At 38.4% G+C, this 14,576-nt stretch overlaps 1 protein-coding gene across 4 annotated transcripts in view; it reads right to left on the bottom strand.

Annotated features, from left to right (window-relative positions):
* Nucleotides 1-14,576, bottom strand: part of SPEF2 (sperm flagellar 2) — a 184,443-nt gene that overhangs the window by 141,838 nt on the left and 28,029 nt on the right. For all 4 annotated transcript variants that reach the window (XM_042996620.1, XM_042996611.1, XM_042996618.1 and 1 more), the window contains 2 exons: nucleotides 10,436-10,622; nucleotides 2,730-2,918 (listed from right to left, as the gene is read on the bottom strand). In XM_042996620.1, coding sequence (XP_042852554.1) covers nucleotides 2,730-2,918; nucleotides 10,436-10,622 — 376 coding nt within the window. The remainder of the gene's footprint in view (nucleotides 1-2,729; nucleotides 2,919-10,435; nucleotides 10,623-14,576) is intronic.

Here is a 14,576-nt window from a genome sequence, read left to right on the forward strand (position 1 = left end):
GTATGGTGTAGACATGGAGAAAAATGGGCAAATTAAAGAGACAGTACATGAAATCGACAGGACTTAGTGATGTTCTGGATATGGAAGAGAGGGTGAAGCAGGGTTCAAGTGGACCCTGAGATTTTACACTTGTGTAACTGAATAAAGGGTGTCGTCATTTATTGGGATATGGAAACTTGAAAAAGGCCAGTTTAGTAACAAGGGTCATAAATTTGGCTTTAACATGTTGAATTTGAGGTGTCTCTGAGACATCTGAGTAGAGATGTCAGGAAAGCAGTTGAACACATGGGTCTTTACCGCAGAAGGCAGAGATATAAATGCAGGAGTCATCTGTCTACTGCAGTGATTACACCCCCATGGTTGTGGATTAGGAGGTCCTCTGAGGAAATAACATAGAGGAGAAAAACAAGAGGCCTGGGACTAAGCTTTAAGGAATCCCGACGTTAACATTTTGGTATTTGAGGAGAATGAGCTGGCAAAGAAGGGGAAGCCAATGAAGTAGGAAGAAAAGCAGGAGAGCATTTCTACAACGGACCTCAGCAGAAAGGGACCACGTGAGAGCAAAACAATAATTAACATTATATCATTAACAGTCCATATCATTAGCACACTTAAAATCTTTAATACATTTAAAAGTACTTGGAGAATTTTCCCCCTTCTTCCACCACAAACAATATCAAAAACTACAAAAACAGAAACAAGTTATAAAAACGATTTTAAAAACTCTCTTCTTCACAAAAGTTGAATGATTTGCTGTGGGTAACAAAATGGATTTTGTTTATTTAGTGCATGATGCTGGAAAGAAAAGGTCTGTTCCTTTGGCAAACTCAATTCAACATTTATTTCTTTGGCTCCTACTTATACACCAGCCACTGTTGATGTAGGAGGTGATAGATTCAATGTTTGTGGAGGTAACCTGTGAAGTCAAGCCGTCTCACAGACAGGAGTGCCAGAGAAGCAGACCCTCAGCTTTAGGGAAAGGTAATCATTGTGAGAGGAAGGGATATAATTTTTTTCAGATGCCTCAGAGCCTCACAGTTCTGGTCTCTGAGGCTCTACCAGGCCTGAGCATTCCAATCCTCTGAAGTTAATTCAAGGCCAGTTAAAGAAACAAGGAGGGAATCCTTCTCATCACAGTGGGATCAGTCCTACTATAAAGGCTTTACTATTCTGCACTTAATTATCTGGGCTTGAAGCAAACATATTTTTCAACAGGCACTTAGGAAGATTAGTGAAACGCTATTTCTAATGCAAGCAAATGCCATTCAATCCATTCAAGTTTACTCTTATTAAAAAAAAAAAAAAGAGGGATGAAACCATTATCCAGATAATTCAGCTCTTTAAGAGGACACTCGAGATCAGTGTCCCTGTGGCTCAAATTCATGGAGGTATACGGTTCTTCACCCCTACCCCTAACATTTCAGCTATGTCTGTTCTACAAAGGCAAAAGCACCATTTCCCTGACTCTCCAAACAATATTTCTAAAAATCGCATAATTTTGGCAAAAGCTGTATTTCATTTTTGTGGAATATCATCGTGGAAACCATGAAGCTGATAAATAAAGCATTCCCTTCCTATTTTTTGTAAGGTTTTCTCTTCTGTTCAGCCTAGTTTTGTGAATATTTTATGGAAGTAAAGACAGGCTATCGAAAATACCACTGACATGAATTTTGAATTTCTCCAGTCAAATCTAGACCAACAGACTGAATAAATTTGGAATATCTCCAATAGAAAATAGGCAAGAATTAATCTATACAATCCATTGATAGAACAGATCGATTTTTATTATTAGAGCCATTATATATACATAAAGATAAGGAAAAATATTAATGTATTAAATAATTGAAAGATTAGATATTTTGATTTCCGGAGCTATAAAAGGACCTAGACACAATACCATAGTAACCAAGAGCACACCTATCATCTGGATCGTGGTATCTGTGTACTATTCTCAAATACAATCAACCAGAGTACCCTGGACAAATGGTTCGTTTTGGAGGAAGGAATAATACAATATGGACTTGATATAATCTTGTTTTTTCAGAAAGAAAGGAATCATTTATTAAAGACTTACGGTGTCTTATTAAAAGGAGGCAGCTTAAAAGTGCTCTCACTGTCTGAGAATATTCACCTAGAATAAGAAACACCAATACCATTCTAGTAAACTTAGCAGACTGTAAAGAAAAATGAATTCTGTATGCATCCAGAAAAAGGGAGTAATGACACAATTGAAAATTAGATTATCTTAATCTTTTTGATGGTAACACTTCTACCAAAAGAAAATGGAATAATGTATTTAATAAATTCAAGGAAAGAAAATGTAAACTAAGGATTTTATATACAGCAAAACTGACAATCAGGATAAAAGACATCTACTGTTATCAGTATACCATACATAATACCCAATACAATATATAGGGAATATTGTTCCCTGATCCCTTCTTGAGAAATGTACTAGAGAATGAGTTTCAGGCAAGCAAAACAACCAGAGAGATGTGAACATAAAGATGGGTGGTGAACATCAAATATTTGTGAAATCAAGACTAAAGGGAGAGTGTAATATGTAGTAGCTCTATGTGCTGTCAATGTAGTTACAAAAAAATAAAAATGGGGAAATAAGAGAGAGATTGTATAAAAAATTGACTCTAAATACAGCTTTGTTTACCTTGACTTGGTGGAAAAAAATCAAAAGTAACTTGAGAAATATTTTTAAGGGAGCTATTGTTTACCGCTTCTCGATCAAGAGCATCCTGGAAATCTTTAAGTCGTCTCTCCTCATACTGTTTTTCTCTGAAAATTCTGTTTTGCCATAAAACTTCCTTTTCATGCCGAACATGCATGAGCTGCACAGCGATCCTGCGTTCCTGCTGGGACTGCCGCATCAGCCGGTTAATCAGCTGCTCTTCCCGAAACGCCTCCTGAAAACACCATTGGAGGAGCCAATTATTTGCCAAGGTCATGTCCAAATTTACCATTGGGCTAAGAAGCCTATGCATAAATAATATCTAAAAGGCATAGTATTCATCAGCACCAATTTCTGCCATTTGATTTAAATTTGAACATGGCAAAAATCAAGTTATAAAAATGAAAACTTCCATCAAATATCATATGTACAATTTTGGTATCTGGAAGCATCATGATCTTGCAAGTCATAATTACTTTAAATGAATTCTTACTTTGTTTAAAATCCAATGAAAAATAAATTTAGTAACTGTTTTCAAGATTTTATAAACAAGGGATAGGATTCATAATTTATAAGCAAGTTTTCAGATGTGAAATATTAGTTGTAAAAACAAATACAGGCTTTGGCTGAAGATGGCAGATCTGGTTAGTTGCCAGTGTGGACATCTCAATGCATGAGTGAGGAAAAGCCACAATCTGATGGAATGGGAAGGCTGGAGGACAATCTAAGGGAAAATGACTTGCTTATCTTATAAAATCTCACTGGTTGTAATCTGAAAGAGAAGCTAGATGTATTCTCTTGGCTCTCTTGTCTATTTCAAGAGAACAGAAGGGGAGTCAGTAAGTGAACAGTGGTAAAAAAACATTAAACCAGGAATCAGAAGCCGTTGCCACCCCAGTTGTGCTATTAACTGGTGGTGTGGTCTTGGACAAGTAACTTGGATTTTCAGGGCCTATTTTTGACAGGTGAAATGCGGGATTTTGGTGGAAGATGATCTCCAAAGCCCCTTTGTGGGGTATAAGCTTAGGAAACCCCCAGGCTTACACCAATGAGTTAACAAGGCATAAAGAAATACAAAGTCATAAAATGTTCACACCCGAGTTTGGGTAAACCAGATTGGCACCCCAAGAATAGGGGGATGCAAAGGCACCTTGAGAAGAGGGAGTTGCAAAGGTGCCAGGAATAGGGAGGTGCAAAGGCACCCCTAAATAGAGAGGGTGTGCAACGCCCTCAGAATAGAGAGGGAGAGGCAAAGGTCTAAAATTGGAATGGCACAAACATGCCCAATACATAGGTATATGAAATAAACAGTATTAGATGTTCAGGATGGAAGCACCCCCAGTTTAGTACTATAGCGGAAAAGCTGCTTTCACAGGAGGATAAGCCAGGTTAGGTAAATTGATGGACTATAGACAGCTGCGCTGCAGGCAAAGCAGCCCAGAGCAGAGATGGTTAACAAAAGAAAAGGTGCCTTGTCAACCCTGAGGTTATTCCCCCTACCTGCCTCATCCCCAGGCTGGCAAAGATGAACAGAGGTGCTGTCTCATGTCTACTGTAAACAACCTTCCTCCCACTGCCTGGTACCCAGATTTTGTTTTATATTGACCCAAACTCCAAACACTGTATATCTTCAAAACCCCCCTTTTCCCTAATGTCCCCAAGTTAATGTTCACAATTTCTTTGTCTCTTTGTACACACCCATCATGCTTGTAAGCCTTCTGATCTGAATAAATATGGGGCAAGGACCCTTATTCTGGGCTCTTGTCTTTTCCTGGACGTTAGCCATCTCTCGCTTTCAATCCTGCATCCTGCTCTTTTGCTAGACAAGAGAGAACTTTAGACCCAGAGTCTACAACACCCCTTCATGCTCTCATTCTGCCTAAATAGAGACATCATGTGGAAGGAGGAGTTCCCAAGGGGGAAGATGTAAAAGAATACCTAAATATTGGAGTTTCCCACTTTTCTTAAATATGAAATTTATTGTCAAATTGGTTTCCATACAACACCCAGTGCTCCTCCCAACAGCTGCCCTCCTTAATGCCCATCACCCACCCTCCTCTCCCTCCCACTCCCCATCAATCCTCAGTTTATTCTTAGTTTTTAAGAGTCTCTAATGGTTTGGCTCTCTCTCTTTCTCTCTTTTTTTTTCCTTCCCCTCCCCCATGGTCTTCTGTTAAGTTTCTCAAGATCCACATAAGAGTGAAAATATATGGTATCTGTATTTCTCTGTATGACTTATTTCACTTTGCATAACACTCTCCATTTAACACTGAACAATCCAATTATTTAGGAAGAAAATCTGGCATCATTAATGACATTGTTTCAAATGATCTCTGCCACTATGAAATGGGAGAAATACTGTATATGTTTTCAGAATCTAGATGCAAATAACAATAATGTTCTGTGGTAAATTCCAAAACCTGAACCTGGGAATTATATAAAAATGTAGGTGAAATAAAATTTCAACCGAAAATAAGTATGAAATTTTTTATTAGTGCCACATAGAAGATAAAAAAAATTAAATTGTGAACAACTTTGAAACATATCTAATTTAATTATAAAATTCTAGAAACTTTAATGTTAATCATTTGTTTCCTTTTGAGATCCAGTAGTGGAGCTGAGGCGGCACGTAAAAATGGCCCCAAATTCTTCAGTTTTCTTCCTCCACATCCTTGCAATGGTATCCTGCAGATATTCTTATCAAAAAGAAGAATCTATTTCTCCACTCCTTAAATGTGAGGTATGGGGTACCCACTGAACTTGAATCGACCAATGGGACATTAGCAAAACAAAACAAACAAAAACTTGGGGTCTGATTTTCTTAATTGTCTTGTGACCCCACGACTGTCATCACATTTTCTGGTCTGTTAGAAAATGAGAGACCATATAGAGAGAGGCACCAGTCTTCCCTGCTGGACTTGATGAAGCTCCAGCCAACCCACCAGCTGATGAAAGACAGGTAGGAGATGCCAGCTGAGACCAGCAAAAGGACAGCATAGCTGAGCCCAGCCCAAACAGCCTACTACATTTTGGGGTGGTTTGGGATACATAAGGCATAGTCACAGCTGTATTTTTAAAAAATATGACCTTGATTTATTATTCCAAGTAAGTTCTATAATTAATATAGAGTATATTCTATATTTAGTTGTTTATATGGCAAGGCAATTTAGTTGTATAAATGAGATCTGGTCATTCTGACACTTGTAAAGAAGAAACTGGATTGGTCAGAACTGTTTTGATTACTGCTTGGGTGATAACACATTATGGTTAGAAAGGGAAAAAGAAAAGGAAATTATTGTTGAATTCTGAGTCACTATTATGGATATGAAGCTTTAGTATGAAGAATCATCAAGCGTATTAAGACCTGCACTCAAAAGTTGAATGGAAAAGATTTATTTTTTGTTCCATTGTACAAGTAGTTCATATTTTAGAAATAGACTTTTCCAAGAATTTCACTGGAATGTGGAACACATTAGGTGCTCAGTGCAGCCTACAGATGTCCATTTATCCTGTAACACAGAAGAAATATCTTATATCTGCAATGGATAAAATAAAAAATAATAGAAGTCACATTTCTCTCTTTTTTAAATATTTCTTAATGTTTACTTATTTTTGAGAGAGAGAGGGATACAGAGTGTGAGCTGGGAAGGGGTGGAAAGAGAGAAAGTACAGACTCCAAAGCAGGCTCTGAGCTGTCAGCACAGAGCCCAAAGCAGGGCTCGAACTCATGAACCATGAGATCATGACCTAAGCCAAAGTCCGATACTTAACTGAATGAGCCACTCAGGCACCCCCACCTTTCTCTTTTAATTATACTTGTGGAAGATTTAGACAGAATTACAATCCAAAATACCCTCAATTTAATTACCAGGCCCTCTGCCTCCCCCAGGAGCTGGAGCTACAAGCTTACCCTGGTCCATGCCATGGTTCAGTTATCCAAAGGTGCCCAAGCAGCTCTTGTGGAGGAATGGGATATTGTCAGAAAGACCTTGAAGCTAAATATTCAAGCGTATTTGGGTTAAGAAGTGGGGGAAGAGTCTGATGTTCAAATGCCAGTTTCAAGTAAACAATACAGAAAAGGTTTGGGGAAGGTAGACACAGCTGAGTTGGAGTGAATCCCAAGAACCAATCAAGATGCTAGCCAGAAGACCACAGAACCAGTTGGGAGACAAACTGGGTTCATAGTCTCCACTTAAATGCCTATACTAAACTCATCACCTTTCCTTCAGTCCTGGTGCTCCCCCAGTATTTCCCCATCTCTGTTGATAACTGAATAAAACTATGACTCTGTGACCTAAAATGCTAGGACCATCCTAAATTCAATCTGCTCTTATAATTCCTAATCTCCAATTTTCAAGTAAGTGGTCTATTTTAACTCCTATGTATGTTTTTAAATCAGCCCTACTCCATTCTATACCTATTGTTCTGCCCCTACCTTAAACAATGTCAGCCCTTCCTTTACCATGCCTTCCCCCCCAATCCTTCTCCAAAACTCATCCTCCAAAAAACTCAAAGTGATATTTCTAACCCTAAATCTCATCATTTCTCATTCATATAATCACATTTGTTTATAAATCACTAGGCAAGATAACAACTTGAGCACAGATCTCTGGCTCTCCCTTCACAAGCCCAACTAAAACAGAATATACAAACCCCAGGGGGACACTGCCACAACTTGGAAGCTAGAGAAGATACTCGGAGGCATTTCTGGTAGATGAAGTACAAATGGAGCCAGAATAAAAGCATCCAGGGCTGACATCAGATTCATGACATGCTCCCCAAAAGCAGTAGGTACTTGAGGGAAGCAGAGGAAATTCTAGCCCTGACAAATGCCATTTTCTCTTCGGAAGACAGAAGGATGGATAAAAAAACATGCCACGTTGCACATGGGAATTTCACATTCCACCACTGTGAAACAGTGACCCTAGTGTCCACTGTGCAGGGAGGTTGGGATATGACACTTCACTAAAGGAGGCGGTAGGAATGGAGGCTCCTTGCTGCATACCCCAGCCTGGCTGTAGGAATAGCATCTTTCCCCAACACTGAGAAGAAACTCAGTGTTCTTGATGGAACCTTGATGGAAATATCCAGAGCACTAACTTCCTTTAATGTCTTTTAGGTGGCTGGATCCCTGAACAAATCTCTGTTTGCATATGATATGATCTTATATACAGAAAACTCTAGGGGCACCTGAGTGGCTCAGTCAGTAGAGCCTCTGACTCCTCATTTCAGCTCAGTTCATGATCTCATGGTTGTGGGATCAAGCCTTGCATCACACTCCGTGCTTAGTGTCAAGTTTGCTTGGGATTCTCTCTCTCTCTCATTCTCTCTCTCTGTCTCTCTCCCTCTGCCTCTCCCCCCCCCCACCTCTCTCTCAAGTATATTAAAAAAAAAAAGAAAAGAAAACTCTAAAGACTCCAACAACAGCAACAAAAAATATCTGTCAGAACTAAAAAACATATTCACTAAAGTTGCAGGATACAAAATCAACATATGAAAATCTGTTGTGTTCCTATACACAATGGATAATCTGAAAAAGAGATGAGGAAAATAATCCCATTCATAATAGCATCAAAAATAATTATTTATGAATAAATTCAACCAAGGAAGTAAAAGGTCTGTGCACTAAAAACTACAAAACATTGGTGAAATACACAATTGGTGAAATATACATTGGTGGAATTGAATACACAAATAGATGGAAAGATATCTCATGTTCATGAGATTGGAAGAATCAGTAATGCTAACATGTCCATAATATTTAAAGTCATCTACAGATTAAATAAAATCCCTATCAAATTTCCAATAGCATTTTTCACAGAAATTAAAAAAAAAGCACTACTAAAATTCATATGGAACCACAGAAAACATTGAATAGGCAAAACATTCTTGAGCAAAAAGAACAGAACTGTAGGCATCACACTGCCTGATTTCAAAATATATAACAAAGTTATAGTATTCAAAACAGTATGGTACTGTCATAAAAGCAGACATATAGACCAATGGAATAGAATTGAGTCCAGAAATAACTCCATACTTCTACAGTCAGCTGATCTTCAACAAAAGTGCCAAGGCTACCTAATGGGTAAAGACAGCGTCTTCAACAAATGGTGCTGGAAAAACTCGATGTCCACATGCAGAAGAATGAAAATGTACCCTTATCTCACACTGTATACAAGAATCAACTCAAAATGGATTAAAGACGTACACATAAGACCTGAAATTATAAAACTACTAGAAGAAACTATAGAGGAAAAATCTTGACATTGGTCTAGACAATATTTTTTGTTTATTTGTTTGATTTTTGTTTTTTTTTAATATGACCCCAAAAACACAGGCAACAAAAGCAAACATATATAAGTGGAAATACATCTAATTTCATGAAAAGTTTCTACATAGTAAAGGAGACCATCAGCAGAGTGAAAATGTAACCTACAGAATGGGAAAAAGTATTTGCAAATGTACCTTTAGTTAATATCCAAAATATATAAGGAACTCAAACAACTTAATAGCAAAACCCCAAATAAACCAATTTAAAAATGGGCAAAGGACCCGAACAGACATTTCTCAAAAGAAGGCAAACAAATGGCCAATAGGTATACGAGAAGGTGCTCAACATCACTAATTACCAGGGAAATGCAAATTAAAACTATAATGAGATATCACTTTACATCTGTTGGAGTGGCTATTACATTAAAAAATAAACACACACACACACACAAGAGATAACAAGTGCTGGCAAGTCTGTGGAGAAAAGGGAACCCTTGGAAACTGATGCTGAGAATGTAAATTGGTGTAGCCTTTATGGAATATAATATGGTTTGTTCCTCAAAAAATTATGAATAGAACTACCATTTGACCCAGCAATCCCACTTCTGAGCATATATGCAAAGGAAATTAAATCACTGTCTCAAAGAGATGTCTGCATCCCCGTGTTCATTGTAGCACTATTCCCAATAGCCAAGATATGGAAAAACCTAAGATTCCACTGATGGATAAATGGATAAAGAAAAATTAGTATATATACACAATGGGCACATTATTAAGCCTTAAAAAAGAAGGAAACTCTGCCATTTGTGACAACATGGATGAACCTGGAAGGCATTATGCTAAGTGAAATAAGTCAAGCATAGAAAGATAAATACTGCAAAATCCCACTTATATGTCAATCTAAAAAAGTTGAATTTACAAATGTAGATCTTAAGTGTTCTCACCAAACACACAAAAAATTATGTGAGGTGATGGATATGCCAATTAGTTTCATTATGGCAATAATTTCACAAGGTATACATATATCAAATCATCACATTGTACACATTAAGTATATACAATATTTATTTGTCAATTATACCTCAAAAGAACTGGGAAAAAGCTCCCTCTTACCTCCAAAAGTAGCAATAGATACACGTCGTTGACGTAGATTTTAGATTTCTTTTTTGTCAGTATTTTTTAAATGTGGGAAAATATACATAAAAATTACCATCTCAAATATTTTTAAGGGTACAATTCAGTGGTAAAAAGCACATTCACGATATTGTATAACCATCACCAGATTTTAGATTCTTCAGTGATTGTTTTGCACAGATTTTTTTTTCCTGAGTGTATTTGCTGTGATGATGTGAAGTTTTTCTGTTGACATTTGATTCAGAGTAACAGATACTAAATAACTAAGATACACAAATGTATGCATAAAAGACTACATTTTTGTAAAGTTTCCATCACTATTATTCAAGGAATATCAAAATATCTTACCTCTTGTGCTTCGTGGGCTATTAACTGGTCCATTAACAGCCTCCGCCGTCTTTTCTCCCTTTGCTCTCGTGCAAAAGCATCCTCCTCAAGGCGCTTTTGGATTTTTTTAATGTAGTCATCATCCGAATACGTGTTTAATAAATCCGTAGTTGTCTGGCCTGCTGTATCTGAAGAAGGCTTGGAGGCACTAAGGACAACAGTTTTTATTGGGATTTAGAAAAACAGTGTAACCACATGCTGCTACTTGAGACTATGGAGGAAGACCTCGGGGAAAAGGCTCCCTTCAGTGCTCGGTTAACTTATTGATACAAGCATTAAAGCGAATCTTAGAACTTCATTGTGACACCTATGGCTTATCGTTAGATTCCATTCGCTGTATTTCTGGACTCTAGGTTGGGAGATCCTCAGCATAGCCTTAGCATAGCCTTCTTTCTAGGCCTATCGCCTATTTGTTCTTTCACTTATCATGATCTTCACTGAGCCCAGAGATTGGATTTTCTTTCCCTCTTCTGCCTGCTGGCTCTAGGCCTCTTGCCTCCCCTGTTTTGAGTTAAGAGTAAGCACCATATTGATAGCCAAAGTGTCAGGGAAGGCATACCTCCTCAAAAGTCAGCCAGAGCTTCCAATGTCAGGACACTGAGAGTCCTTCCATGGATAGCTCGATCCACTATTCCCCTATGCAAACGCAAGTTGCTCTATGAACTCTCAATAACTTTCTGAATGCTTACAGCAGTGGCCCTGCTCTAACTGGAAGCTTAGCAGCTGAAAATTGACTTGCTCATCATGCCACACTTGCACCCACAAGACTGACCTAGCCTCTTGCCCAAGTTCTGGAGACCCAAGTAAGAAGACCTACTTCGCTTCTTGTCCCACCTAATGTCCAAACCTAAAGGATCAGGAAGAGCCTAGTGGTCTTACTAACAGAAAGCAAACACACTCGGTTTAGCGGGACAATGGTGGCTTAGTACAGAATTTATAGATTCATTCAAAAGTTATCTTTAAAAGTAAAAGATACAGGGTTGCCTGGGTGACTCAGTCAGTTAAGCGTCTGACTTTGGCTCAGGTCACGATCTCCCAGTTCATGAGTTTGAGGCTTGCATCAGGCTCTGTGCTCGCATCAGGCTCAGAGCCTAAAGCCTGCTTCGGATTCTGTCTCCCTCTGTCTCTGGCCCTCCCCCGCTCACATTCTCTCTCTCTCTCTCTCTCTCTCTCTCTCTCTCTCTCTCTCTCTGCCTCCCTCCCTCCCTCCCTCTCTCTCTCTCAAAAATGAACATTAAATAAATAAAAGTCTGTTTTAAAAAAAGTAAAAGACACATTTTTACGTATGTAAGAATCAAATAATCAATTCTCATCTGCATGTCTCTTTACAAAATAAACAGAATACAACAGTAGAATGGAACAAGATATATCTTGTTACCTGCCAATAAATAACAAGTTTTAATATTATCAATAATTATTTTAAATATTATAAGTTATTAATGTATTCAGTTTAAATAGAACTTACTGTCTTATTCAAAAGGCAAGGACACATTATTGTATGTAGCAACTAAATAGTCATCAATTCTTATACAGACAGAAGCATTAAAGAGGTATAAAAGCACAGTTAATTCATGTTTAATGAAGTAATAATTGCATGTGTGTAGTTTAGATCATATTGTATTATAGTTCATTTTTTGTACATTTGCTGCTCCCAGATGAACCCTGAGCTTGTGAATATCCTATTATACTCCTCTCTGTCCATGTGCTTATCATCCTGACATGTAGTTGATATCTGCTAAATTTCAAATGATATGCTAAGAAGCACTATACAGAGTAATTTTTTTTTAATTACACACTGAAATCCTGGTGATTTTATCAGCAGGGGCTTAACCTTCAGTTGTGTTCTGTCACTAAGAGGCACTGAGCAGAAATTGTGTAGCCAGCAAAAGCCTTAGGAGGATCAAAGACAAAGTTTAACCCTATTTATTAAGATTTAGTACAATTAAGAACTTAGGAAAATTATGTGGCATAACTTTTTAGATCCTTTGTTAAAATTCTTATTATATATATATTTTTTTAACGTTTATTTATTTTTGAGACAGAGAGAGACACAGCATGAACGGGGGAGGGGCAGAGAGAGAGGGAGACACAGAATCGGAAGCAAGCTCCAGGCTCTGAGCCATCAGCCCAGAGCCCGACACGGGGCCCGAACTCGCGGACCGCGAGATCGTGACCTGAGCTGAAGTCGGACGCTTAACCGACTGAGCCACCCAGGCGCCCCAAATTCTTATTATATTTTTACTCAAATGTGTTCTTAGAGTTTGCTTTGGATTGTACATGGGTTAATAGACTTAACATATTGTTTGTCCTTTATTTATCAATCAGTCTGCCCTGTAACCATCCATCTGCTGTCTCATTCCAATTAAAGGCTGAAGAAAGCTACATGATATTTACTTGAATAAATATTCATTTTCCTAGATGTGGGTTTCTTGAGGGCAATGATTATGATTTCTCTATATCTGCTTGTCAGTCCTCCACGGAGTTAATAATTGGGTGTGTAATTACATGACTAGTAATTGGAACCTTGGCCAAATTTGTGTGTATTTAAAAAGTAATTGCTAGGAACAGCCTAAAGTAAATCTATGAATCCAAATGTCAAATCACAGCAGCCAACAATCTCAGCTAAAAAAAATAGCAGATAGCATTTATTGTTTGTTTTAGAAAATAAAGACATTGTACATGTGAGGAAGCAGCAGCCATGGGAACTCTTGTGTTGCTCTGAGAAAACATTTCACTTCTCCACAAGAGAAAAAAGATGGACTTTGAGGTGATATCTCTGAGAAACTGTTTCAGGAGCAGGCTTGTGAAAGAGGCAGCTGCAGAAATTGCTCCTTCTGGTCAACTTGGGAGATTTTAGCGCTTTCTGGTATCAAGTAGTGTGAAGTTTTTGAAAGAGCCCAGAACATGCTTGATCCTAAGCTAAATATTCAGAATGAACTAATGTAGTGATTAATAAAAGGGACTTAACAAAGGCCATACTGTACCATAACTTCTGTTTTCTTTACAAGTTTGCTCCAGACTAGTGCCTCCCGACATTCTTTAAAGAGAAAATGCTCATTTGCGGCATACTGGAAGGGACTGGAGTCCCAGATGAGGCTGCACAGTCACAGGTGACTAGTCCAGGGAGTCTGGCTGCCCCAAGGCCTATCCTGCTGCTCTCAAAATTGAAGCATGGCTGTCTGTATCTCATGTCTCCCAGTGCTAAGTCTCTGGCAAGATCAAGTGAAGGCTTCCACATGGAAAGGACCTGTATAGACGATGCTATTTCCTTCCCTTTTTCCTCAAAACAGAGCCCCAGTGTTTATTCAGGAAAACAATGTACCCAGATAAACACTACATTTCCAAGCCTTCCATTCTTGCCAGGTATGGCCATGTGACTGAATTCTGGCCAATAAAACGGAAGCACAAATGTTACCTTGGACTTTGGGGAAGGTTCTTAGAAGGAGCTATTTCAGCTATTTCAGATACCTACTTTTTGCCTATCCTCCTTCCTTACATCTAGAACATGGGCCAAATGGCCAGAGCCCCAGGAGCCATCTTGTATTGTGAATGTGAATTTGGGGACAAAAAAGACACAAAAGAGCAGTGGAGCTAAAGGAAAGCCTGTCTTTGATGACTTTGGAGCTCCAACACATGCTTTGAGCTGCTTACATTTTGACTTCTCTTACATGAGAGAGAAGTAAACTTATTTAATTATTTAATTAATTTAACCCACTCTTGTTTGGGATTTCTAAAGCTAACTGATAGAGAGACTTAGGTTCAGGTTGGGTTGGCAAAGGCAATAATAGTGAGCGGAGGAAATGTTTGCAGCTGTATTGTACAAGGATGGTGTTTAAACTATTTAATAAACTGACATGGCAAGGACACTAATCGATCAAAGATGGGTGTTGGTACAGGAATGAGAATACACTGCCGTGTTTGGTGCTAATTCTGGCTGCTAAATTGTGTGGAAATTGAGGGGTCCCAGGAAAGGGAATGGCCATAGAGCTATAGAGAATAATACCACTCGCCTACAAGTAACAGAAGTATTTCAATATGTTAATATGGTTGCACTGGTGGATACCATCTGTTTATCACTCCAGAGTGTGTGGCTGGTCAGGTG

This window comes from Panthera tigris, chromosome A1 (assembly GCF_018350195.1).
Source record: "Panthera tigris isolate Pti1 chromosome A1, P.tigris_Pti1_mat1.1, whole genome shotgun sequence".
Taxonomy (NCBI): Eukaryota; Metazoa; Chordata; class Mammalia; order Carnivora; family Felidae; genus Panthera; species Panthera tigris.